The sequence below is a fragment of the Epithele typhae genome (genome assembly GCF_022376455.1).
Source record: "Epithele typhae strain CBS 203.58 chromosome Unknown BXZ73scaffold_28, whole genome shotgun sequence".
Classification (NCBI taxonomy): Eukaryota; Fungi; Basidiomycota; class Agaricomycetes; order Polyporales; family Epitheliaceae; genus Epithele; species Epithele typhae.
Window position 1 is genome coordinate 231,132 of NW_025954219.1, and position 23,977 is coordinate 255,108.

General features: G+C 59.4%; 6 protein-coding genes across 6 annotated transcripts; 3 read left to right on the plus strand and 3 right to left on the minus strand.

Annotated features, from left to right (window-relative positions):
* Positions 1-3,824: 3,824 nt before the first annotated feature.
* BXZ73DRAFT_47853 (uncharacterized protein) lies at positions 3,825-4,449 on the minus strand (the record flags this gene model as incomplete). Its single annotated transcript, XM_048019950.1, has 3 exons — positions 3,825-4,005; positions 4,061-4,236; positions 4,282-4,449. Coding segments are annotated over 3 exons (525 nt in total), but the record flags the coding sequence as incomplete, so codon positions are not given.
* Positions 4,450-6,023: 1,574 nt separating this feature from the next.
* BXZ73DRAFT_13354 (uncharacterized protein) lies at positions 6,024-6,215 on the plus strand (the record flags this gene model as incomplete). The annotated part of the gene is made up of 1 exon (XM_048017481.1): positions 6,024-6,215. A coding segment is annotated over one exon (192 nt), but the record flags the coding sequence as incomplete, so codon positions are not given.
* Positions 6,216-6,248: 33 nt separating this feature from the next.
* Positions 6,249-6,773, plus strand: BXZ73DRAFT_7153 (uncharacterized protein; the record flags this gene model as incomplete). Its single annotated transcript, XM_048021783.1, has 1 exon — positions 6,249-6,773. A coding segment is annotated over one exon (525 nt), but the record flags the coding sequence as incomplete, so codon positions are not given.
* Positions 6,774-9,872: 3,099 nt separating this feature from the next.
* BXZ73DRAFT_101974 (uncharacterized protein) lies at positions 9,873-10,671 on the minus strand (the record flags this gene model as incomplete). Its single annotated transcript, XM_048015076.1, has 4 exons — positions 9,873-9,896; positions 9,950-10,354; positions 10,510-10,560; positions 10,615-10,671. The coding sequence occupies 4 exons, from the start codon at positions 10,669-10,671 to the stop codon at positions 9,873-9,875; spliced, it is 537 nt and encodes a 178-aa protein (XP_047877322.1).
* Positions 10,672-12,352: 1,681 nt separating this feature from the next.
* BXZ73DRAFT_78020 (uncharacterized protein) lies at positions 12,353-13,681 on the minus strand (the record flags this gene model as incomplete). The annotated part of the gene is made up of 5 exons (XM_048022783.1): positions 12,353-12,414; positions 12,477-12,557; positions 12,609-13,130; positions 13,199-13,426; positions 13,489-13,681. 5 exons carry the CDS (start codon positions 13,679-13,681, stop codon positions 12,353-12,355), a joined length of 1,086 nt encoding a protein of 361 aa, XP_047877323.1.
* Positions 13,682-14,593: 912 nt separating this feature from the next.
* On the plus strand, positions 14,594-21,731 carry BXZ73DRAFT_78021 (uncharacterized protein; the record flags this gene model as incomplete). The annotated part of the gene is made up of 24 exons (XM_048022784.1): positions 14,594-14,897; positions 14,979-15,195; positions 15,568-15,817; positions 15,903-16,002; positions 16,151-16,176; positions 16,292-16,405; positions 16,707-16,742; positions 16,815-17,088; positions 17,398-17,600; positions 17,706-17,784; positions 17,831-18,001; positions 18,241-18,453; positions 18,545-18,691; positions 18,770-19,044; positions 19,086-19,677; positions 19,741-19,808; positions 19,868-20,092; positions 20,115-20,318; positions 20,429-20,790; positions 20,835-20,935; positions 21,013-21,111; positions 21,256-21,346; positions 21,405-21,453; positions 21,513-21,731. 24 exons carry the CDS (start codon positions 14,594-14,596, stop codon positions 21,729-21,731), a joined length of 4,419 nt encoding a protein of 1,472 aa, XP_047877324.1.
* Between the last annotated feature and the right edge of the window lie 2,246 nt (positions 21,732-23,977).

A 23,977-nucleotide genomic window follows, 5' to 3' on the forward strand; every position in this document is an offset into this window, starting at 1 on the left:
CGAAGGTCTCAGATGACGTGTTCCAACAACCCAGGTCAATGACGAGCGCTTAAATACATGTTACATGATATGTTGCACCACCCCTCGCAGGCCCATGTTACTTATATATTACTTACCCTGTAAGTAACGTACATAATAAGTTTTGTAAGTAACAACAGGGTATGTAGTCGATCCCTAAATTATTAAGGTAGTCGGGTTCCCAACGAGTGGGTATGAGCATCCATCAGCTATGGACAACTACCCGATCCAGTTTCGCCTCGTTTTCCATGCAAATCAGGCTGTGAACCAACTTGTTCAGTTGACCGGCGTATGAGGACGGCTCCAGGGTGCAATCGTGATCTTGGAGTGCTTGCGGACTGACCGCGAGAGGTTCGAGAGACGGAATGGGCGAAGTGCGCGAGGACAAGGGCCGAGCGCGGTCGAAGGTGTTGTGCTCGTACGTCTGCACCGTACGGCGATAGCGTGTGCGCGTCGGCGTCCGCAGCGTCATCGTGAGCCCCTGGGCTTCGAACCCCGCGACAGCCGCCTCGACGCGCGCGCGGCGAGCCCTCGCGACCGCTGCGCCCTTCGCATCGAGCCCGCCTTTGGTGCCGGGGGTGTCGACGAGCCCCGGGGTGAGCACGGCGACGGTGAAGGCCTCGGGCGCGAGGAGGACGGAGAACTTGATGGCGGCAATGACCTCCTGCCTGCACGCACTCGGAGAGGTGGTAGGACGGCATGGCGGCGATCTGCATGTCGTGGATCGAGTCGTACTTGCCACCCTCGGTGTTGATCACCATGATCTTCCTCGCGCCAGTGGGGGACGCGCGTAGGAGGGGGGGAAGGCGTGGATGGAGTGGATCGTGCCAAGGCCATGATTTGGAACCGTGGGGGACGGTCAGTGCGAGACTGGAGGGGAGGGGCACGGAGGCGTACGGCGTGGGCGAGGCTGGCATCGAACTCGGCCATGTCGGGGATGTTGAGGAAGTCGGTGAAGATGACAGGAGGAGAGCGGCGCATGGCGTTGTGGATGAGGCAGTCAAGGCCTCCGCCGGTCTTCTCGGCGACTTCTTTCCTGGTACGCTGGACAAGGACGTGTCAGCGAAGTCGCCGATATTGCCTTCAAAAATGTGGACGTTACTGAAGCCGTGCTGCTTTATCGTGTCCTGGAGGTGCACCGAGGTTGCGGACGGCGAACACGGAGTTTGCGGGTATGCATATGGATGCCTGGAGACACGATATGTTAATGCCAGGCAATATACGATAGGACGGTCAACGTACAAGTTGCACAACAAATTTGAGGCCGATGCCGGGAGAGGCACCAGTAACCGTGTATATGAAGATCATTGAGATTGCAAGAGGATGAGGTGGATGTTACCGGTGGCGCGCCACCGGAGCGTCAATCTGGGCCATCGACATGATGTTCTGGTGACCGGAAGCCCAGGGCAGTGGCCATGGGAAGCCTCGTGTTGACTCGGAAGTCTCACATGACGCGTCCCGACAGCCCTTTCAAGGACAGGCGCTTGTCCACTTGTTACATATGTTACACCACCCCTTCGAGCCCCATGTAACTAATGCGGGCGTGCATCGACGCGTGGCTGTGATGCACGCCACGCGTCCCTCCCGCCGTCCTCCTCCTCCACTTCCTCCCCTGGCTCCTCTTCCTCCTCCTGCTCCGCCCCCACCACCGTCCAGGCAGACGATAGCGACTATACAGTCGTCCTTCGTCTGCTATTGGACTCCGGTGTCACCTGGTGACACCGTTCAACTCCCCTCCTCCTCCTCCCTCGACCTCAACCTCGACCTCCATGCCGTCCTTCGCCCACCTTGCCCGCCACATCCACACCGTACGAGGACGTCCATCCGGACGTCCTCAGCATGGGGATTAGAATTAGGGGGCCACGGCGATGTACCGCGGCCCTTGTTCTGGTGAGTCTCCCGTTCCGCCCTCTTGCACTCCCAATGCCCACCTTTCCTCTCCAGCTTCGCCCATCCGGCCTGCCGCCGGCCTTGACCTCCGCGTCCACCTCGTCCACCTCGCCACTGCCTTCCTCCCCGTTGCTCACCCCCGCGCTGCTCTCTGCCCGCCTTCGCGCCGCCCGCCTGCGCCTCCCTCACCTCGCCCTCCTCCTCGTCGCCCTGCTGCGTCTCGCCCACCTCCACGCGGCCCACCTCCTCCACGCGCGTCGCCCACCTTCGCGTCACCACCCCCCTCCATGTCGCCCGCGTCCGCGCCGCCTCCCGCCGCCCACACCCACGCGCGTCGCTAGGCTCCCCCTCCTCCGCCTCGTCCCGGCCCCCCGCCTCCGTGTCCGCCCTCGTCCTCGTCCTCGTCCTCGTCCTCGTCCTCGTCCCCGTCCTCCCTCTCCGCGTTGCCGATCTCCTCCACCTCGTCTGCCTCCACCTCGTCCACTTCCGCGCGCGCTGCCCGCCTCATCGCCCACCTCTGCCCGCCTCGCTCGCCTCCTCTCCGCACTCCTCCGCGCGCGCTACCCTCCTCTGCCTCCGCCTCCTCCCGCGAGCCATCCGCGTCACCCTCCGCGCACCTCCTCCGCCCGCGCGGCCCTCCGCTCACATCGCCACCTCCGCTCGCATCGCGCACCCTTGTTGCTCTGCGCCTCCTCCCTCTTCGCATCGCGCACCCCCGCCCGCGTCGCCCACCACCTGCTCCGCCTCGTCCGCGCCCTCCGCGTCCCCCCGCAAGCCCTCCGCGTCGCTCTCCTCTGCCTTCACGTTGCTCACCTCCACGTCGCTTGCCTTTGCGTCGCCCGCCTCCGCGTCTCCCACGTTCACGTCTTTCACGTCGCCCTCCCCCTCCTCCGCCTTGTCCCGACCTTCTGCCTCATCCTCGTCTGTGCCGCCCTGCTCCGCATCACCCGCCCCTGCCTCTGCCTCCGGATCCGCGTTATCGCGGGGCGTGGTATTACTTACTAGCGCACCTATAATAAATATATTTTAATCACTAATCATATACAAGATGTGGTGTGAAACAAAGAGGGAGGCAAGCTCACTGTCAGAGACAGCGAGCTCAGGTGGCAGCGCCTGAGGCGCCGGTGTCCAGACATCTCGGGACAGCGTCGCACCCGGGGGTGCGCGAGCGCGCTTGGGGAAGGCGGTGTCGAGCGCGACCGGGCCGGCCGGCACCAGATGCATCCGCATCTGCCGATAGGCTGTCACAACGGATGCACCTGGCGAATCACCACTATAGCATCGGCTGCGTCCCCAACCCCGTTCAGTGGCGCACGCGAGGCCTTGACGAACTCAGGGAAGACGGTGTTGCTAACACAATTGGGCTCGCCACTGCGCTCGGTGTGGTGGCAGTGCTTGACGAGCTTGATCTGGCATGGGTTCATCGTGCTCGTGACATCGGGCACGAACGTGTGGGAAATTTGGTCATACCCAGGGTCGGCCCGCCGTAGGCGGGCGCCTTCGCGGCCCTGGGTGTGCCGGAGGCCCCTGAAAATGCAACCCAGGGTGCTCGATCACACCCACACAATCGTGGGCTGTGTTTGGTCGTCGTGATCCCGAATACATGTCGATTCGAGCGCAACCAGCTCCGGTCTTTGCATCTCACCTCCGCCAAGACGGCCGTTGCTTCTCTCACAACAGCCGCGCCTCGACAGGTTCGAGATGGAGGAGGTGGGTGCCGTCATCATCGTTTCAAAGCCGACGGGGCGCCTGCCCGGGGGAGTGCGGGAAATTGCGATAACATAGCAAGGGTCGACAGGTATATATGAGTAGTCATTACGAGCAGCACTGAGAGGGCCTGGTACATTCCAGCACGAGAACCAAAAGAGAGAGAGTGGTCCGTCGTTAGATGCTGCAATGCGAGACGGCGGGTCAGCTCAGTCCGCTCGGTACAGCTGAAGAGAGGGAGAGGGAGAGGGAGCGTACTTGATGGCGCACATGAGGAGGTAGCCGACGGTGGAGACGACGAAGGTGGCGATGATGCTCGCGGGCACGCCATTCTTGAGGAAGTCGACGTTGGAGAGGTAGAGCTGGCCCATCTCATCCTCCTGCGTCGCCCTGTCGTCGCACGCCGTCAGCCTGCGAGACAAAGAAGAGAGAACGGGGCACACACGCAGTCTGGTTCGGGAAGCCCAAGACGGGCATGCCCATGCCGGTGGAGCAGATGAGGCTGGTGAGGAAGACGAGCAGGTTCGCGTGGTTGCCGTCGGGCATGTTCCAGCCGATGTCGAACGCGATGGGCATGAGGAGCACGCTCGCGATCGTGTTGCTGATGAACGTTGAGATCACCTGTGGGAAAGGGTGGGGTTAGCGGTCGTGTTCTGGACAAACAACTGTGGTCGGGGTACTCAGGAGGACGATGAAGGAGAGTAGGAGGACGACTGGGTAGAGGGACATGCCCATGATGAGCCTGCGGATGCCGGAGCCGAGGACCTCGAGGAGGCCTGAGTCGCGCACGCCGTCGCCAAGCGCGATCCCGCCCATAGCGACGAAAACGATAGTCTAGAGGAACTGTTGTGGTCGGCGCGCGAGCGGAGCACGCGCGCATCGGGAGCGGGTCAGCGCGTCCTCGGGGCGACTGGGCGGGCCGGGTCGAGGAGGACCGGCCATGGACTTTGGCGACCTATTCCGGACTAATGAGTGCTCGCGCGGTCTGGACGCGCGAGCGTCGATCGTTCTTGATTGAGACGTCCCCGCTTCCAGATATACTGGGCGGGGCTCGTCCGGCTTCCTCACGCAACTTGTCACTACCCGTGTGCGCGAGGAAGCTGGTACGTCCGCCCCATGCACATCCATACAACTATGTACTTACATGTATTGCGGCAGACTGTATTGTCTGCTAGGTGAATACTCACGCAACTTGTCACTACCCGTGTGCGCGAGGAAGCTGACTGTATTGTCTGCTAGACGCTTCTCCGTGTATAGACGCCATATATCTTACAGGTTATGAGCCCTGCTTCCAAGCATTGAACCGAACACCAGCCAAATCGAAACCTACGCTACATCGAACCATGTCCGACACAAAGACTCGCTACTCCATCCCGAAACTGATCGCCAATGGCTCCAATTGGGTCGTATACAAAGACAAGTTCCTGGCGGTGTCCGGAGCGAAGGGATTGACGAGATACATCGACGGTACCGTCCGCATACCCCCTCGGCCTATTCCCTTTTCCCGTGTCAACCCGCACATCCCCGCACCCACAACCCCTGGAACATCCCCCTCCCCCGCGCCCGTCAAGGACATGTACTCGCACCTTGACGACGACACCTACCATAAGCTGGCCGAAGTGGTGGACAAAGACTACGACATCTGGGTCCAGAAGGAAGCGGACGCGCGCGCGCTTCTCTACGAGAGCATCCCCGACGATGTGTACATCAATATACGCGCCCAACCATCCACGGCCGACGCCTGGGCTGCTATCGTCCGCTCGTTCGAGGGCAAATCCATCATGTACCAGAACAGCCTCCGCACCCAGATGCAGAACATGAGATGCGCGGCGGACGGCAACCTTCGCGAGCACCTCGCCAAGCTCGCGCAGGCTCGCGAGACGCTCAGCAGCTACGGCGGGACGATCTCGGACGAGGAATACAGCGCGATGATCATCGCTAGTCTCCCGGAGATCTACCATGGCCGGGTCAACTCTCTTGTCGACGCCGCACGCGTCACCGGCAACACTCTCGGCTACGACATACTCATCCACACTCTCGAGGAGGAGTACGACCGACGCGCCGAGGCTCGCACCTCAGGCGAGACGGCCCTCGCAACCGGCAAGCCCATTTACAAGTGCTTCAACTGCGGCCGCCCCGGGCACGTCCAGAAACACTGCCGCGCTCCAGGCGGTGCAATGGAGGGACAACCCTGGCCGAAGTCGAAGGGCGGCAACGGCGGCAATGGCAACGGTGGCGGCACCGGCAGCGGTGGTAATGGAGGTGGCGCGAGCACAGGCGCTGGCGCAATAACCAACAACGCAGGAGGCGGGGTGGGCGCGGGCAACACCAACAAGAAGAGTACGGTCGCGTTTGTTGCGCTGCAGAACATCGCGGGCACGGCGCTTGCCGCTCGCCCGGGCGAGTACATCGAGGTCTACGACAGTGGAGCCTCAGCACACATCTCGCCGTACCGACACCGTTTCTTCAACTACCGCGATCTCACACCACCACGCCCCATCACCGCTGCCAATGGCGATACCTTCGACGCCATCGGGGAGGGCGACATGGAGGTATGCGTCCTTGATGCCACCAACGACTCGCCGACCACCATCACACTGCGCGATGTACTATATGCACCTGGGATCGGCTTCTCCCTCGTGTCCATCCGCAAGGCAGACGAGGCGGGATACTCTGCGATCTTCGCCCATGGAGAGTGTCGTCTGCAGTCGCGCGAGACCGGTGACATCGTCGCGCGCATTCCATCTTATCACGGTCTCTACCAGATCATCTCCTGCTTTGCCGATGATCACACCCCCTCCCCTGCACAAGGCACCGACGACACCACGGCACTGAGCACGCGTCCGGCCAAACGCGGGCCGCTCACCATAAGCGTCATGGACCTCCACCGCACGATGGGACACATCTCACTCCGCACCGCCCGCGACATGGTCACTCAGGGGCACACCGATGGGATCAAGCTCTCGGACACGGACGTCACCACTCAGTGCAAGACATGTGTGCAAGCCAAGCTCACGCACAAGGCGATCCCAGACGCCGCACACGGTGCCCCTCACGACATCCCTGTAACCGCGTATGGCGACAAGTTCCACTCCGACGTGTGGGACTCCGGCGAGACTTCTCTGGGGGGCGATCGCAAGGCAGTTGTATTCATCGACGATCACACAGGGTGGATACACGGCGCCACGCTGAAGTCAACCTCTGGCACTCACCAAGCGTATCTCGATCTCGAGATGGAGCTCAAGACGCAACGCGGGCTTACGCCTAAATGGCTACACTCCGATAACGGGCCTGAGTTTGTCGGGCTTCGTCCCCACCTCGCGGAGAAGGGAACCCACTGGTCGGCCTCACAACCACACACCCCCGCGCAGAACGGCAGGGCCGAGCGCAGCCTACGGACACTCCGCGAGCGCGTCGCGGCAATGCTCACGGACTCCGGCCTGCCGCTCGCGCTGTGGGCGTTCGCGTTCCGATACGCAGTGTTCCTCCACAACCGGACGGCGCGCGGTGGGCCCTCACCATACGAACAACGCTTTGGTGTTCCCCCGTTCCTAGGTGGTCTCCGTCCGTTCGGGGAACACATGTGCATCTATGTCGAGCACACGCGCAAGCTAGCGCCCAACACCGAAGACGCACGGTTCGTGGGGATGAGCACGCACCACAAGGACTCCGCGTTGGCGTACACCCCTCGCGCGCACAAGGTTGTGCTCGCGCGCTCCTACGTTTGGGACAACGGCGACAAGCCGGGGCCACCTGAGCCGCGGTTCGACGACGCGGAGATCACCGGGCATGTCCACGATGGGAGCGAGGGGGCGCGGGTTGAGGAAAACATGGACGACATTGTCGCTCCCACCGTAGACGCACCTGATGAGGCGGCAGCCGAGCAGGGGGCGCACGAGCAGGGGGCGCACGAGCAGGGGGCGCGCGAGCACGAGGAGGACAGAGGAGACGTGGAGGGACAGGAGGAACAGGAGGGACTCGAGGTGGTGGAAGAAGCGCCGGCCGAGGAGGCACTGGGACGCGGACACCGCGTCCGCCAGCCCTCGCGCTGGCTCCGCGATATTCAGGACGGCGTCGGGACGACTGACGGACGCGCGCGCGCAAACACGACACACGCGCGGGACATCATGGGGGAGCTCATGGCTCTCTCCAGCATCATCCCGGACGTCGCCGACACACCCCCACCCGAGGTCACCTCCCTCGACACAGCTTACCGCTGGGCCGCGCACTATGCGCTCGGACTGGTACAGCTCGGCGATGACCCGAAGAACCTGCGCGAGGCACAAGCGTCGCCGTACTGGGGCCAGTGGGAAGAAGCAATCCAACGCGAGATGGACAACCTGCGCCGCCACAAAGTCTTTCGCGTCGTTGACCGCCCAGCAGGCGTTACGGTGATTGACACCACCCAGGTGTTCCACCAGAAGCTCGACGCGGAGGGGATGATCAAGGAATTCAAGGTCCGAGTCGTCGCGCGCGGGTTCCAACAGCCGGACTATGTCGAAACCTTCTCGCCTACAGCTAAGCCGGCCACCATCCGCCTCATGTGTGCACTCGCCGCGCGCAACGGTTGGCCACTCCTCCAGCTCGATGTCCGGAGCGCGTACCTTCTTGCGCCGCTCGAGACCCCCGTCTATGTCAAGCCACCACCAGGCATGCTTGCACCGGGCGACGAAGGGAAAGTATGGGTTCTCGACCGTGCGCTCTACGGCCTCCCACAGTCCGGCCTCGCGTGGTACACCAAGTTCAGTGGCGATCTCCGGAAGCTTGGCTTCACCCGCAGCGAGCGCGACCACTCCCTGTTCACCAAGGGCGAGGCACAAGTGCGCGTCATGCTCGCGACCATCGTGGACGACATGTTCGCGACTGGGCCACCAGAGTTGCTCGAGCCCTTCCGCGCTGCGATCAAGGAACTCTACGACGTCAAGGACATGGGTGAGCCGGAGTTTGTCGTCGGCATCGAGGTCCACAGGACGCGCGAGCCGGAACCAGATCGCATCTACCTCTCGCAGCGCGCGGCAATCGATTCACTTATACGCACTCTCGGTCTCGTCGGCGCCAAGAGCCTCTCCACGCCCTGGCTCGCGGGTACCACTCTGTCCAAGGACCAATGCCCCACGACCGACGCTGGCATCGCGGAGATGAGGAAGTACCCGTATCGTGAAGGCGTCGGCGCAGCGATGCACATCGCAGTCACTACTCGCCCCGACATCGCCTTCACTGTACAACAGCTCTCCCGGTTCATGGCCAACCCCGGCCGCGAGCACTGGGAGGCGCTGAAGCGCCTCGGACGGTACCTCATCGGCACGCGTGAACTCGCGCTGGTGTATGGGCGCAACCGCGAGGGACTCGCCGGGTTCACAGACGCTAACTGGGGCACCGGCGATGATACCCGGCACTCCGTGTGCGGGTACGTCTTCACCTTGGACGGCGGTGCCGTCTCATGGTCCGCGAAGCGTCAAGCCGTCGTCGCGCTGTCCACCACCGAGGCGGAGTACATCGGCCTCACTCATGCGGGGAAAGAGGCCGTTTGGTTGCGCGGACTCCTCGTGGAGGCCTACGACCCCGCTTTTGCGGACTACGCTATGCGGCTGTACAGCGACAACATTGCGGCGCTCGACCTCGCCAAGAACAATGCGTACCACTCGCGCACAAAGCACATCGACCTACGGTACCACTACATCCGCGAGCTGGTCGAGGCGAAGGACGTTGTACTCGGGTATCGACGCACGGAGGACATGCCGGCGGATGTGTTCACGAAGGGGCTGGGGCGCACGCGCATGGACCATCTCGCCGAGCTCTACGGTTTGGTCCCTCTGCCGCGCTGAGGGGGCGTGTTGTGGTCGGCGCGCGAGCGGAGCACGCGCGCATCGGGAGCGGGTCAGCGCGTCCTCGGGGCGACTGGGCGGGCCGGGTCGAGGAGGACCGGCCATGGACTTTGGCGACCTATTCCGGACTAATGAGTGCTCGCGCGGTCTGGACGCGCGAGCGTCGATCGTTCTTGATTGAGACGTCCCCGCTTCCAGATATACTGGGCGGGGCTCGTCCGGCTTCCTCACGCAACTTGTCACTACCCGTGTGCGCGAGGAAGCTGGTACGTCCGCCCCATGCACATCCATACAACTATGTACTTACATGTATTGCGGCAGACTGTATTGTCTGCTAGGTGAATACTCACGCAACTTGTCACTACCCGTGTGCGCGAGGAAGCTGACTGTATTGTCTGCTAGACGCTTCTCCGTGTATAGACGCCATATATCTTACAGGAACTGCCCAAAGTCGTCCTGCGTAGAACGGGCGTTAGCGGATGCGCACGCCACGAGGGAGGCGCGCTCACCTTCTTGAGCACCCCGGTCAAGAAGAACACGACGATGAGAATGATTGCGATGACGCCCATGTCCCCGAGCACGCCCTCGATCGAGTGCGCGACGCACCAGAGGCTGATGGTGACGAGGCACACGAAGGTGACCCACCACTGCTTCCCGTGGCCGTGCTCCTTGGGCGCGCGGACCGGCTTGATCGCGATCTCTCCGTCGCTGGTGGGTGAGCGCGCGGGGCGGTAGCTCACGAGAAGGAGGAGCCAAACGAGGACGATGGAGATCACGGAGACCGCGATCGAGACCGCGAACCAGGATCCCCGGTCGAGCTTGGGGTCCATCCAGTCGAGCGCGATCAGATTCTGTGGGGACGAGATGGGCGAGCCTCTCTGGCCACCGATGTTCGCCGCTAACGCGATGCCAAGCTAGGAGACAGGGTGTGGGCCGAAGAAATGAGCAGAGGATTAGGAAGGTCGAACACTCTGCCAGTCACACAATCAGCGCAACATTGTGTATGTAGTGTGACAAAAACAGATACCAGCAGTGTAAGAGAGAGATGACATGTCAGTCACTCGCGTACAGCGGGCTTGGACTGCGCTGCGAAGCTGGTGACACCCTTGACAGATCCCGCCTACGTTCGCCCACTCAGCGTCACGTACGCGCATAAGGTCATAAAAAGACTCACACTGCCGCCGCCGTCATGTTCGAGAATGACGACAGGGAAGAGGCCCTGCGTCGCCATGTGTTCCTCTTCCTCTCGCCTAGATCGACCGACGATGCCCCCCAGCCTGCCTGCCCACTTCAGGACCCTTTTCGCCGTGTATAACATCGTCAGTGAATACCCATGATCCGCGCTACTGGATGAGAACGAGCGGCGCCAGGGTACCACTCTTGTACCCCCTTGGGGTATCACAGGTCTATCTGCCAATCTCGCCCGTTGAGAGAGGACGTACCTGCAAGCAAAAATGGGTCCGGTTCCCCCAAAGCCTTCGCCGATTGATCCTGTGTAGACTCACTACCCAGCCCAAGCTTGAGTGAGATCGTTTCCAGATGCGCCTCCTCTCATTATCCGCACGCGACGGATGGTGAGCAGTGGAGGGACCAGAGACGGTTGTGGCAGGCTGCAGGACGATTCCATCGAGGGCTGCTGGATGTCGCCAGAGAAGGAGGAGGTGCAAGGAGGAGGAGGAGGAGGAGGAAGAGGAAGCTACGTTACGCACGTCCCGCATCCGTCCCGCGCTACGTTCCTTGCCACTCGTTTAGTCCCGCATTCTCCATATGATATGCTTACGGACTCCTGACATTACATGTATATATACTACGCTACTGTACGACACTCTTTAGCGATCAACGCAGTTCTAGTCTTCTTCCTCCACATCTCGTCCGCTCCCGGCGTCGCCGGCTATCGCCCTTCGCCACAGGCGCTCAGCGCTCTCATCGCCGATCACGACTATAGCGCCCATCGCCGACCGCGCCTCGCGTACTCATCGCCGATCGCGCCTCGCGCGTTCTCGCGACTCGCCCACCTCTTCGTTCACTTCACTCTCTCTTCGTCTTCGCGCGCCGCCATAAGGCGTCTAGCCTTACAGTGTGCCGCTCGCCACCTGGAACGCGCTGGAACCCATCGCCGACCGCGGGCCCCTGTGAGCCATTCGCTGAAGGCAGGCCCTGTTGGTGCGGGACATGTGCGGTCGCGAGGGCGCGCCGCATGCGTTGGGACTCAGCGCGTCCTTGGGGCGGCTGAGCGGTCTGGGTTGAGGGTGAGAGACGGTCGTCTCCGGGATGGCCAGGTATGGAGCGTAGGCGCTCGGTTAGAGGGGGTCAATCGCATTCGTTTCGGTGCCCTCCCGTTCCCAGATGTACTGGCGGGGGGCGACACCGGCTCTGCACACGTTTATACACCACCCGCGTGCAGAGCTGGTGAGATTCACCTCCCATCTGATGTTGTGCTGATGCCTTGGTAGACTCGCACTCGTCAACCAGGTACATATATATGCACGCGTTTATCGACTACCCGTGTGCAGAGCTGACTCGTACTCATCTACCAGACGCATCTACCCGCACTACAAGCATATCTCATAACAGGCCCCACGCGCCTTCCAACTCCGTGTTCCCCACACGCCGTCATGCCATCCAGTGCACTACTACGACCTCGCACCATCACATAGTTTCAGGATGACTCTATCGACAGCATTTTTCCGCTTCTGCCACCCCTCTAACTCTCTACAAGCATCATTTCCTTGTGCACGTCTTATCCCTCTTATTATTCTTCACCTTAAGACACTCTCTGCATCGATTTGGATGAACTGCACTTGGAACACATTTCAAATTCAGACGTCTGCAGCGATTGCAGGGGTTGGTTCCAGAAGTTCCCTGCAAGCGAGCACCATGAGCCGGCGATGTTTTGCGAGCACATGGCCCTCTTACTGATGACCCTGGTGCCTGATGAGCATGGTTTTCATCCTGTCTGCTAGCCTCAGATGAGCTAGATGCTGTTGATTAACAATTAAAATGATTCATGCTTATGCATGAAGGCGATCCCCATACCTTGGCCATTTCTATGATCAGGTTGCTGGCCCCTCAGCCGCTTGGGATCGTGGCTATACTCCGGCTCGGCAGAGCCTAGATCTGCGGCATGGTGTCAGAATAAATTTGATACAGCAATAGGTTCTAATGCACCATGGCCCTCGTCTGCATGGAGAGACCTCTTCAATGGCACTGAGACGCCCCTAAGAGCGCTGGATTCTTCTGTGCCAAATCTTGGCCCATACCCCATGTCGTTCGTTTGAACCTGCCCTCGTGACTCGGCAGCACCAGATGCTTGAAGCTGCCCAGCATTCATGAGGCCGCCTTGCTCTCCAACATCATCAAAGTTGGGTGCTTGCCAAATCAAGGGCGCTGGGCTAGCACTGCCAAGAGAATATGAGCTTGGAGAGAATGCGGGCTGTGGTGGGCCGCAGTCTGACCTCAGCCTTTCTCTCTGTGAGAAATTGGTGCGATTCCCAAGATCAATTTCTTCAAGAAACAGGGACAAGCCTTCTTCTGTGGTATCGATGCACACATATGCGGTGTTTTCTGGAACTTCCTTCAGCCATGTGAAGTTCAAAGCGGCTTCGTCGTCGTCGGAAAAATCGCCCTCCAAGGGAAGCACGAGGTCTTGAGGGGAGGGCTGATTGAGAGCTAAACTGCTAGTGGAAGCCTCTGGGTGATATCGAGAGAGAGAGGGGGTCTCAGAAACACCCAGAGGAGATTGTCAACGTGGCACGTACCGCTGACAGGCAACATATTTTGGGTCACAGAGGGGTCCTGAACCGGCAGAGTCTCATTTCGTAGAGACTGGACAAGTTGGAGCAGCTTTTGGACAACTTCCTCTATCTCGTTGATCTGAGTAATGGGTGTTAGAGGGGGCGGAGCAAATCCCGTGGGTGTGGGTTTGTAGCATTCTTCCAGGCAGTTGTTATCTATAACCCCACCAATTGCTATTTTCGACAAGTCCCCTGTGGGCGGTATATAAGCATGCTGTTTATTTCCAGCACTTGTATGCACAACCAGAACCTACCTTCAATCAATCCCAAGTCTTTCTGCCACATCTTAGTGAGCTTCACCATGGTGGAGAGTCGGTCTTCTTCGAACTGCCGATAGGATTCCTCACTTCGCCCATACATGCGGTTGGTTGCGATGGAGTGGCCTGCTTGCTGTGCACTGATCGAGAGCAAGGAGTTGGTAAGATGGTCATGAGACTTGGCAAACATGCCTGTCGGATCCCGCTGTCTCTTGATGGCGCACAAGAAGTGGCGCATATGTCGCATCCCAAGCCCCTTTCCTCCCCAAACATCCTTGCTTCTCGAGCGAATGGCTCGACCCAAGTGTTCGGTTTCGAAGAGCCGACCTGAGTCTCTCACAAAGGCGTATCGGCGGTATCGAAGGCAAGCCCGAGGATCCTTCTCCAGAAGAACCTGCGAAGCGAGTTGCACTGCAAATGGTCGAAGGACTAGTAGGGACTGCAGCAGAATAATGGCAGGTACGCCACACATCACTTCAGGCAGGTTCTTTTGAAAGCCACTTCGTGATGTTGTTTTGGAGTAGCGGCGATAAAAAATCACGTGGTTCTGCTGGATGACGAGATCCCTCAAGGAATGTTCTGTGTTGCAGATAGTCAGAGGCGTGATTTCCGTTCCCCTGGCTGGCCCATTGTTCAAGAGATAAACACAAAGCAATAACAACTTGTCCAGTTCGGCGTATTCCTTCAGCCACTTCAAGGCTGTGTCGGTGTTCAACGTTGGGGCATCCTTGTTGCCGTAAAACCAAATATTCGCTAGATCCGAATTGAAGATGGCATTGCAGAGAAGATGACGACCTTCGTTGACAAAAGTGGAGTTGGCAGTATGATCCAAAAAGGACCATCCAGGTGTTTTGTTTGCCAGGTCATCTGCAATGTCGACAGGAAGTGAAAGAAACCGGTTGAAGCTGAGACGGCGGTACACATGGACAAGGTCATCGATGATGGTTTTCACAATAGAGCGAAGGCCTGTGAAGCTGCAATTAAGCTCAGCTATTCGCACCACATCTCCCTGCTGCAGAAACTGAATCAGGTGGGGAGGAAGAGTAGCTCTCGCGATTGGCGCTGAATCTTGCATGAGCCTTCCAAGAGTGGCCCAGGTAGAATGTCGATAGGTCCCGTCGGTCTTTACGACCCAGTGCCAGATATCATCAACCTGGCGAGATGCAGCTCCCATTGCTGGATCTTCAAGAGGGGCTCTGTGGAGTTCCTCCCCCTCCTGTTCTTGCGTTTCTTCTACAAGCCAGTCGTGGCTGTCTTCATCGTCATCTTCATCATTTCCATTTCCTTCAGTGTCATCTTCATCGCCAATGACCCTGCCCACCTCCCCATCTTCAAGCCCAATGTCCTCCACTATTTCCTCATCTCCATCAGCACCACTCTCATCTCCTTCATATGCGATGTCTCCTGTACGTTGCTCCCGCATCGCACAATCAAGAAATAGGAGCCTCTGTAATGCAGTCATTAGCAATAGTTAGTCGAATGTTAAGACAAAGCAGCCCACCATAACACCTTTGCACTGCACTATCATAGGAGGGACAAGCAACACCGATTTGAATTCTCCTGTGGTGGAAATGCTCTTGAGCATCAGCACGTGTTCCATTGGATCTGGCATTGGATTGTTGTTGGAAGGCTTCCAGATGGTCTTCCAGAGCTGAAGAAGAAGGTTGTAGCAGGCGCATCTAAGAGCTCGCGCGTTGAGGCGGGGTTCGCTAATGTTTCCCAAGATGTCTTTTGCGAGTGTGGAGACGGGTTTAGGAAGTGGTAGAGGTTGGGATAGCTCTGCATCATTTGAAACAACTCGTAGGACGAACAGAATTTGAGTTACAGCTGCAAACGCAGCATATCTGCAGACTGTAAATGAATTCGACCAATCGGCAAAGCTTGACGTTTGATTAGCATCACCGCACAACTCAGCCTGACTGATCACATACTGCGGACGTCCTGGTAACCCCTGTCGATATTCTGTGGCGTACTCATTTTTCCAAATGCGAACAAAGATGGCCACGACAATGTTCCGGAGATGGTGCAGAGGGTCACCCTTTCTTGCTGGAGAAACGAGCGATATGGCTTCTTTAGCGCTTCTTCCATGGTAGTACAGTTGAAAACGCTCTGGCCAGCGGCACCTATTGAGCCACGGATGTACATTACGGGGGTCAGAAGGAGGGGCTGCTCCCACTTCTTGAATGGCCGCTTCACAGCGTTCAACGAAGGCTGTTGCCAGAGTAGTTGGTGGAGGTCGCAGGATTTTGTCTCGGCCGGAATGCGAGACGCGAAAAGTGCCATGCATCGAAGTGCCACCAACATCCGTGACACTTTGTCTCCAAAGGTACTTCATGTCCTTGTTGAGAATCTTGGGTAAAGTTGGGTGTTCTGCGTGCGCGTGCCTTGTAACGGTATCGCTTCTTCCATAGGCTCTGTCATTGCAATGGGGACAGGAGTACAGCTGCACAGGATCTGTAAGAAAACTAAAGGGAGGAAGAGGGCGCTTTGAGAATAGGATCTTCTTGAAATGTGCGTCTGACTGGATTCCAGGCCAATCAACTAGTAGCTCCTCAACCTCATTCTGTGCATTTTCGGTTGCCCTGCCATGCTTGGCGCCGGTGAGGTGGCCTTTTGCGTCTTTAAAGAACACAAAAGTTCTGCATGGTTGGCAGACCAGGGAGCGAGTTAGAGCGTGGTACGACAGTGTGTGATCTTTCTTTTTGATAAGTTGGTTCATTGCATCGTGTTTTTGCTCAGACTGGGTGTGAGATGCCGTATAGTAAGGCCAGTTAGCTCCATTGCTCGTAGTTCACCATAGACGCAAGGGCAGCTCACAGAGGATGCAGCCATCATGCTTGAACGACTACGTCTGAATAAGACTAGCAAGAAGGGTTCTCGGCTAAATGATGCGCAAGAAGCAGAGATCGAGAGGGTAGGTGACTGCTGTTCTCAAGAGCTCCAAAGACTGTTCTTGAAGCTGGGGAGGGGCGGCAGGCTGCCAGGGAAAGGTGGTGGTCCCACTCAATACCGATAGGTATTGGGAACGAGGGTTTGCAAGGGCACGGAGCCGTCGACAAGAGCCCAATGATGCGCTGGGAGAATCGCCTGCCTTGGCCAGACATGAAGACCAAGCATAGAATGTATGGAAGGATATGAACTTACCAGAAGTTGTGTCAACTCCACTTCACAAACTTGTTACAGCTCCAGACCAATCTGCTGGTCCTGATATATAGGGGTTAGAGGATAGCCACGAGCAGTGGGCGGGATCGGTGAGGCGCTGCTGCAGGAGCACTGGAAATGCTCACCGAACAGAATTGGGACAATTTATGGGCCCGTTGTAGAGCTGGGAGAGGCGGACGGTGAAGTATACTAGAGATAAGGATGAATGTGGGAGCAGATGGGGAGGACGGCAAGGGAGAGGCCTTGAGGAAGGAGCGCGGCGGGGTAAGCGACGCTTAGTACCCCGCCGATGGGCGCCCAAATGGGCAGCGGCGGGGCGGGCCTGGGCTGCCGCGGCACTTCCTGCACCCGTCTTTCCACCGCCATGTCCCGGCCAGCCCATGACGCCAGTTGCAAGACCTCCAGGATTGCAGAATGTGCCTGGGAGCTCTCCGTGTATGTATTGCCCCTCCACGCGCGGTATATTTGGGCACGTTTCGGTGCGAGTGGCTGATCGACTGAGCAGCACTCTCGCTCAACTTCCTCGCCGCCTGCCCACCCGCCCGCCCGCCTTCCCGCGCGCGCGCAGGTGGAGGGTTTATAGCTAGTCTGAGACCCAGCCATTGGCAGGCCTGCAGAAATATGGGCTTGCTGGCACCATGAAATGGTGGGTCAATGGGCCCGCTCTCCCTTCCTGTTCTGCGCTTACGGTTTCGCTCTGATACGCACGCGCCGCCGCTGTACGGTGCACCGCGACTACACTAGCGCCCGCGCGCGGCCGTCCACCTCGACCTCGCTCGTTTTCACGCACACGCACCTCGACCTCTCCACCGCGCGCACCCATCGCGATCAGCCCGCGAGCACCCCATATCGACGCTCCAGCATTCCAGGCCAGACGCGACGCCCACGGACACACCGCGGCGCAGTCCACGCACGACCGAGGCCGGCACGGTACACACTCGATCCACGTACTCTACATATTCTCTCCTTTTCTACGTTTCATCCATTCCCTATTCTTTCCCTGCGCACCTGTACATTTACTTTCGCTCCTGTCTCCTACGTTTCCGGCTCAGACATTCATTCTCGGTATCGACCTCGGACATTTTTCGTGTCATGGCTTCGACTGTACATTGCTATCTACATACTCGCCCTGTGCGTCGCATGTACTTAGGCTCACGTTTTGCTTATGGATGTCCAGTTCACTCTCCCGCTCCTTCTGCGCGTGCTGTGTGCTCACCTCGTCTCACCTCGTCTTCGCCTTCGTCTTCGCCTTCGACTTCGACTTCGACTTCGCCCACGCTCACGCCCACGTTCACGCCCACGCTTTCGCCCACGACCTCGATTCCATTCGCCTTCGCCAGCGCCGCGCGTGCGCGCGATCTCGTCTATTCACTCCGCGTCTATTCCCTCCTTGTCCTCCTCGCGCTCGCGCGATCCTCTGATCCGTCCTCCCTTCGCGTTCGCTCCTCACGCGGCGCGTCGTAGCTGTTCTCTTCATTCACTCTCCGACTTCCCGCGTACCACGCTTACTCGGGCTCGCTCACTCGCCCTCATCACTTTTGACTCTTCGCGGAGTTGACTGCACATCAGCTCTCTGCACTGCTGTAGGGAGAGCACACAAACACCGCCCCCATTGGCACTTTGAGATGTGCACGCTCGAGGAGTGCGAGCTGCGGGGCCGCATCATCCCACCTCAAAGCACATGCTTCATAACAAGTCTCAACATCCAATGCGCTCCCAAAGCGCTGCCCCTCCCCGACCCTCCCATCATTCAAGACGTCACCCCCAGCCCGGCCACAGAATGGCACCGCGCTGCCGTTTGTCAGTCTCCAGCCCCATCTTTCGCCGGTGCTCTGCTCGCACCGTCACCAGTCCTGTTGCCCTTCAACGATTTTCGTGGCACGACCTTTAGCTGTGCTCACCACAATCGTGCTCTCAACCACACAGCACGCCGCCTGCTTCGTGGGTCTCGCTGCAGCGTACAATGACGGCCTTTTTTCGGGTCTTCAGTGCCTCCAGTACCCGCCGCACTTCCCCTTTTGCATGTCTTCCAAGGGCTGTACGTGCCTTCTCCCTCCCCCCCTGTTTCGTTCACATATTCATTTCCAATAGTCCCTCCCATGTGGTCCTCTTGTAGCTCAACGGGGGCCTGGGCACGTGTATCACTCCCTCCCACAGCAACGACAGCACCAACTCCCCAGCTCGCCACTTCACACCTACCAGCATATCATCTCCTCCCCCAGCACCAGCGAACTCTCACACAATTGCCTGAGCCTTGGCCGCTGTGGCGGTGGCTCCGATTCTCCTGGCCGCGCCCCGCCCCCTTGTTCGCTGGCGGCCATCCCCCACTCGCACCGCTACAACCTGCTCAAGGCGGCTGCCATCATCTTCGCCTCCGCACGTATATCCATCGTCCGCCACCAAGCTAGCCGCATAAAACACGTCCGAGCCAGCAATCAAGTCCACCTCCCCGCCTTCTCCCGACCACCCAGGGGACAAAACCATCTCCTGCGCCCCTGAAGCCACCGCCCGAAGCCATGTCCGCAGCCATGTCCACAGCCGTTGCAGAGGACAAGTGGCCTCCGCTTATTATCAACGCCGTGCACGTGGAGACGCCCGGGGCCTGGCGCACGAAACAGCAGCGCGCCCGGCTCCTCTGCGAGAACAAGCACCCCGCCTCGCAGGGTCCCCCACTGCTGCCTGCCCCCACGACACCTGACCTCATCAAGACTGGACGTCCATCCTGGAGGTCCCAGGCGAGAGCATCACGGCCAGAGCCTGGGGCGCCGGCGGGGACGCGGGCATGCGACTTAGCGTCAAGGGTGGTGCAGGTCCGGATCCGCGTGGGCGCCGGGAATGTAGGACAAAACCACATTGCCCACCCCTTCAGCAGCGGCGCCGCCCTCACGCCACGCAGCCCCGCGGGCGTCGAGCGCCTGCCCAGCGTTGCACGCCCGGCTGCCGCTCTCCTTACCACCGCCTCGCCCTGCCACCAACGGCGACGTGCGGTGCACGAAGATTCAACTTCTACTGGGCCTGCATGGGGTGCGTCTCTCGCCCGAACTCTCTTGGTCAGGTGTGGGCATGGGCCGATTTTGCGACTTGAAGCTGTAAGGGCCCTCAAGAAACGTGGTGGACAGACCAAGCGCAGGGCATCGCTCGGGTGGCACCTTCATGTGCGCTGCCTCTGTTTCTTCTCCATTTCGATGTGCTCACGCAAGATTTCCAGCACTAGAACCGATGGGCGGACCACTATCAGCCATCGAAACTGCAGAACGCAAAGACGGGGAAGATGGAGGAGATGCAGATCGCGTTGGAGTTGGTATGGATCCGGGTGCGGTTCATGGAGAATGCATTCGGCGCCACGTTTAAGCGCCGGATGGGGCTCACGTGGGCGTGCGCGATTGCGTGGCACCTCATGCTCAGGAACAAGAAGCTGCTCGAGGATGGCCAACGGTTGGTGCCTCATTCCGTTCCGGCAGTTGACACAGATCCTGAACGGGAGTTTGAGGGCAGTTGGGGAATTACCAGAGTTCATCGACGCCCGGGTTGATCCTGGGAGCACCATCAGCCTCAGATCAGTAATTGCGCAAATGTCTGGTTGCCTGAATTGTCTGGACGAAAAATTCCAGGCATTTCAGACATCTGTCAGGCATTCAGGCAATGAGGGCTCAAGCGCTCAATATGTACGACACTGTCTCGTACGAATAGTAGTCTATGTACATATTGACGTGCTCAATGTGACGCTCCCGCAATGCCATCCCATCTGCGAGCGCGAGGTTATCCTCGCCTCTAGACAGGATGCGTGTCACGAGCACGCACACGACTCGCGCTATGGACCTCCCACATGACCGGCTCGACGAGCACCGCCTGCGCAGAATGCGAGAGCGGTGGGACCGCAAGGTCGCGCGGCCGTGACCCGACGAACACCGACCGTAAGCGGGTTGTCCTCGCCCAGGGGCGGCGTCCGCCTGCAGTGGAAGCCACGCCTCCTGTGCTGTTCAATGGCGCAGAAGGACATGAGGACTCTGCTTCCACGCTGACCTTGTACTCTGCATCGACCCTGCGGCTGTACCGCCCCACCCGACCTCAAGCTCGGCATTTGCAGCGCCCAAGATCACGTTCGGCGCGCGCACACTGGATGGGCAGACCGAGCCCGTATGTGCACTCGCGCTCGCTCTCGCTGACCGCCGGTGCGTGAGCCTCTGGGTGTCCATGAGGTGGACCAAACTCACGTTCACCGCGAGCGTCGGCGTCGCGCCCGAAGGAAGCAACCCGAAAGCTGTCGCCGGGTATCCGACGGGTGCGGAGTAGCTGTCATCATGCAGCGCGCGTGCCGCCGCAGCGAGCGTCCGAGTTGCGTTGACGAGGCTTGAGAAGGTCAGGCCGACGAAGGTCGTGGTGGATGCGTAAAGGAGGAGGATGGCGAGCAGTTGTATCTGGATGGAGTGGAGGCGGAAGTCGCGCCGGCTGTGGGTCGTGGGTAGCATGAGGCGCGGTCGGTCAGAAAAGGCGCGGCGTCAGGATGTCGTACGAGCGCACGCACAGGAGGAGGCAGGCAGAGGTTCCGGCGAGCATCGAGACTATGCCTGCATGGGGAGGGGGGTTGGCATATGCCCATAGGGAAAGGGTTGCGCAGAAGTGAGGAAGACGGACCGAATAGACAGGCTGCTAGCGCACTGGAGAGCAGCGCCACAGAAGCCGAACCCTGCGCGTAAGTTTGAAGCGCGGCGAGCGCGTCTGCGTTCACCGTTACATTGGACATGGGGCAGGACGGGGACTGAGATCGGTGGGAGGATTGCGGAGGTAGAATTTCAGCATGTGAGGGCGTACGGACGCGGCTGCTGCAGTGAGCAGCAGCGTAGACGAGCGTCTTGAAGCTGCACGGGTCGACGGAGAGCAGCTCTCGTGCGATAACACGGGCAGGAGCTGTTCAGCGCAAACAAGGACATCAGAATGACAGCCTTTACCAGAAGTTCTCGCTCGTCGTGCGCTGGGGTGCAGCCAGGACACACCTACTCCCTCAGCAGCTTACCGAAGCTAGCTCTCTTAGCCTTGATATATGTCTTGACTCGAGCGAGGAAGATATGAGAGCATGAAAAATGGAAACATAGTCAAACTCACAGGTTGCCCGTGTCCTTTTCCACCCCCATCCTGCGGCTGGTAGTACAATAGTCGCAGCGCCGTGACTCACCATCATCCGGCCGCCCTCATCGTGGAGCGGAACCATAGATAAGACGGATATAGTGCTCGAATGATAAGGGACAGAACGCACCCCAAGGCCTCGGTGTGTGGCTTGATTGAGAATTGAGATGAGAATCTGCGAGATGAGGGATGATAGAGAGGGAGAGAGAGAGAGAGAGAGAGGAAGAGAGAGAGAGACATAAAGCGTAAAGTGAGCAGACGCGCACACACGCACGCGCTGAGTCGCGGAGGCAGCCGGCGCCAAATAGCGCCGCATCTCTTCTCCCATCCACCGTCTCAGTCTGACTCCCTGCCACCACAGACAACACCCTGCACAACCGGGAAAAGACCATCCAACAATGCCAAGTCAGTCCACAGACCATACATACCCGTGGGTGACTGACCTCGACCCCGTCTTAGCTCCATCCTGCCGTCAGAGCCCGCACAACAGGAAGAACTGGAGCTGAGAGAGGTATGTACTATCTTTCCTCACGCGCAAACACCCCCGCACCATCCCCCCGCACACCCAGCCCCCACGTTCGCCGCCACACTGTCCCAAGCCGCTTCCAACATTCATGAAAGTGTCCCTCGGTTGCGTTGTATGCGGTCTGGGCCCACCGATTTTAGCGCATATATGCGCTAAAATCGGTGGGTTTTCCCTTCGTGCCATCATCGCGCACAGCAGGTCGCCCATCGGGGTGAACATCGTCGCGTGAAAGCCGCGTTGAACGCCGCCTGGAGCACGTAGAGCCCGCGACGTCGGAGGACAAGTCCATCATATAAAACGTGAGTACATCCAAACCATGCGCATATATTCTACTTACATGATCCATCCCTGCTCGTACCCCTCATCTGCCACACCTCCGGCTGCACTGGCCACCAACCACCGCACGCCCAAGAGCGCGCCATGTCTGCACGGCTCGCGCCCGGTCTCGCCCACGTCTTCCCCTCAAAAACCCTGCCTCGCCGCTCTCGCCTCACGACGCCGGCCATCGCGGGTGCGCAGCGCGTCGTCTCGACCTCGGGCGTGCATCCCTCTCCCTCCCGCGGCCGTGACAGGGATGGCCTCCAACGCAGACTCGTCCTCGTGCACACTCGCACACGGGCCTGACACCCCGGAGCGTCCCCGAGCCTTCTGCGCAGACTGACGCGTACGTACCCAGATACCGCGCTCCCTCCGACCCGAACACCCGAACGTCATGCGCGCCTGTACCCCTGGTTCGGGAGCTGGACCCGTTCGCGTATGCCACCGCGACGCCGTAACGCGGGCACGCGCCGCACCAGCGGCTGGCGGGTACGCCAGAATGGGTGGCAGGGCTTCGTCGGGACGGAGACGGCGAAGCTGTGGGCGCACCGGCTGTTCGCGTTGCTCGGTGCGATTGCGGACCGGATCACCAAGGTGAGTAAGACCACCCACAGCTGCAGTCGCTGCTGACCCAGCTCGATGTCCTCCACATAATCGATGGGCGTTGACCTCAGCCCATGGGGACCCCCTGCGTTCGAAACCCAGGACGAGTACCATACCGTACGGCAGCTTGCGGTGGCCCGAGGCAAAGAAGCACGAAGGACCGGGAGATGTCAAGGAGTGCTGGGTCGAATGGCGGCGGGAGGGAGAAGGACAGCGGGACGAGGGCGCGGGCAAGTACCGCGCGCTGAAAGCGCACGGCGAGCGCGTCAACGATGACGACGGGCGCGGGCGCGTTGGCCAGCCCACACGGCTGCGAGCGCGGCGCCCGGCGAGCATGCCGACGACGATGAGGGGCACTGGCGCGCCGGCGCCGCGTGCGCCACAGGTATATACACCCTAGTTGTTGTCCTATCGAACTAGAAATTGCATTAATTTGTTTTCTAAATGGATCGGTTTGCTGCGCGTCGGAATCAAGCTACAACAGCGACCTGGGATTACAGTCTCGCGGTCGTGTGTCTGAACTCCTGGTTGCCTGGTTTTGGTGTCTGATTCGGTCTGGAATAGTGTCCCGCGAAACCCTGCCTGAAATTTTCCGTCTTGCCTGGTTCTGTCTGATTCGCTTTCTCAGACCGAACCAGACAGAACCAGGCACTTGCACAATTACTGATCCAGGCTGTGGCAAAAGGTTGCGCACAAGGCTGCGGGTAGAGTTGCAATAATTGCTGTCGAAATCGGCGGCTGACGGCGTACTTG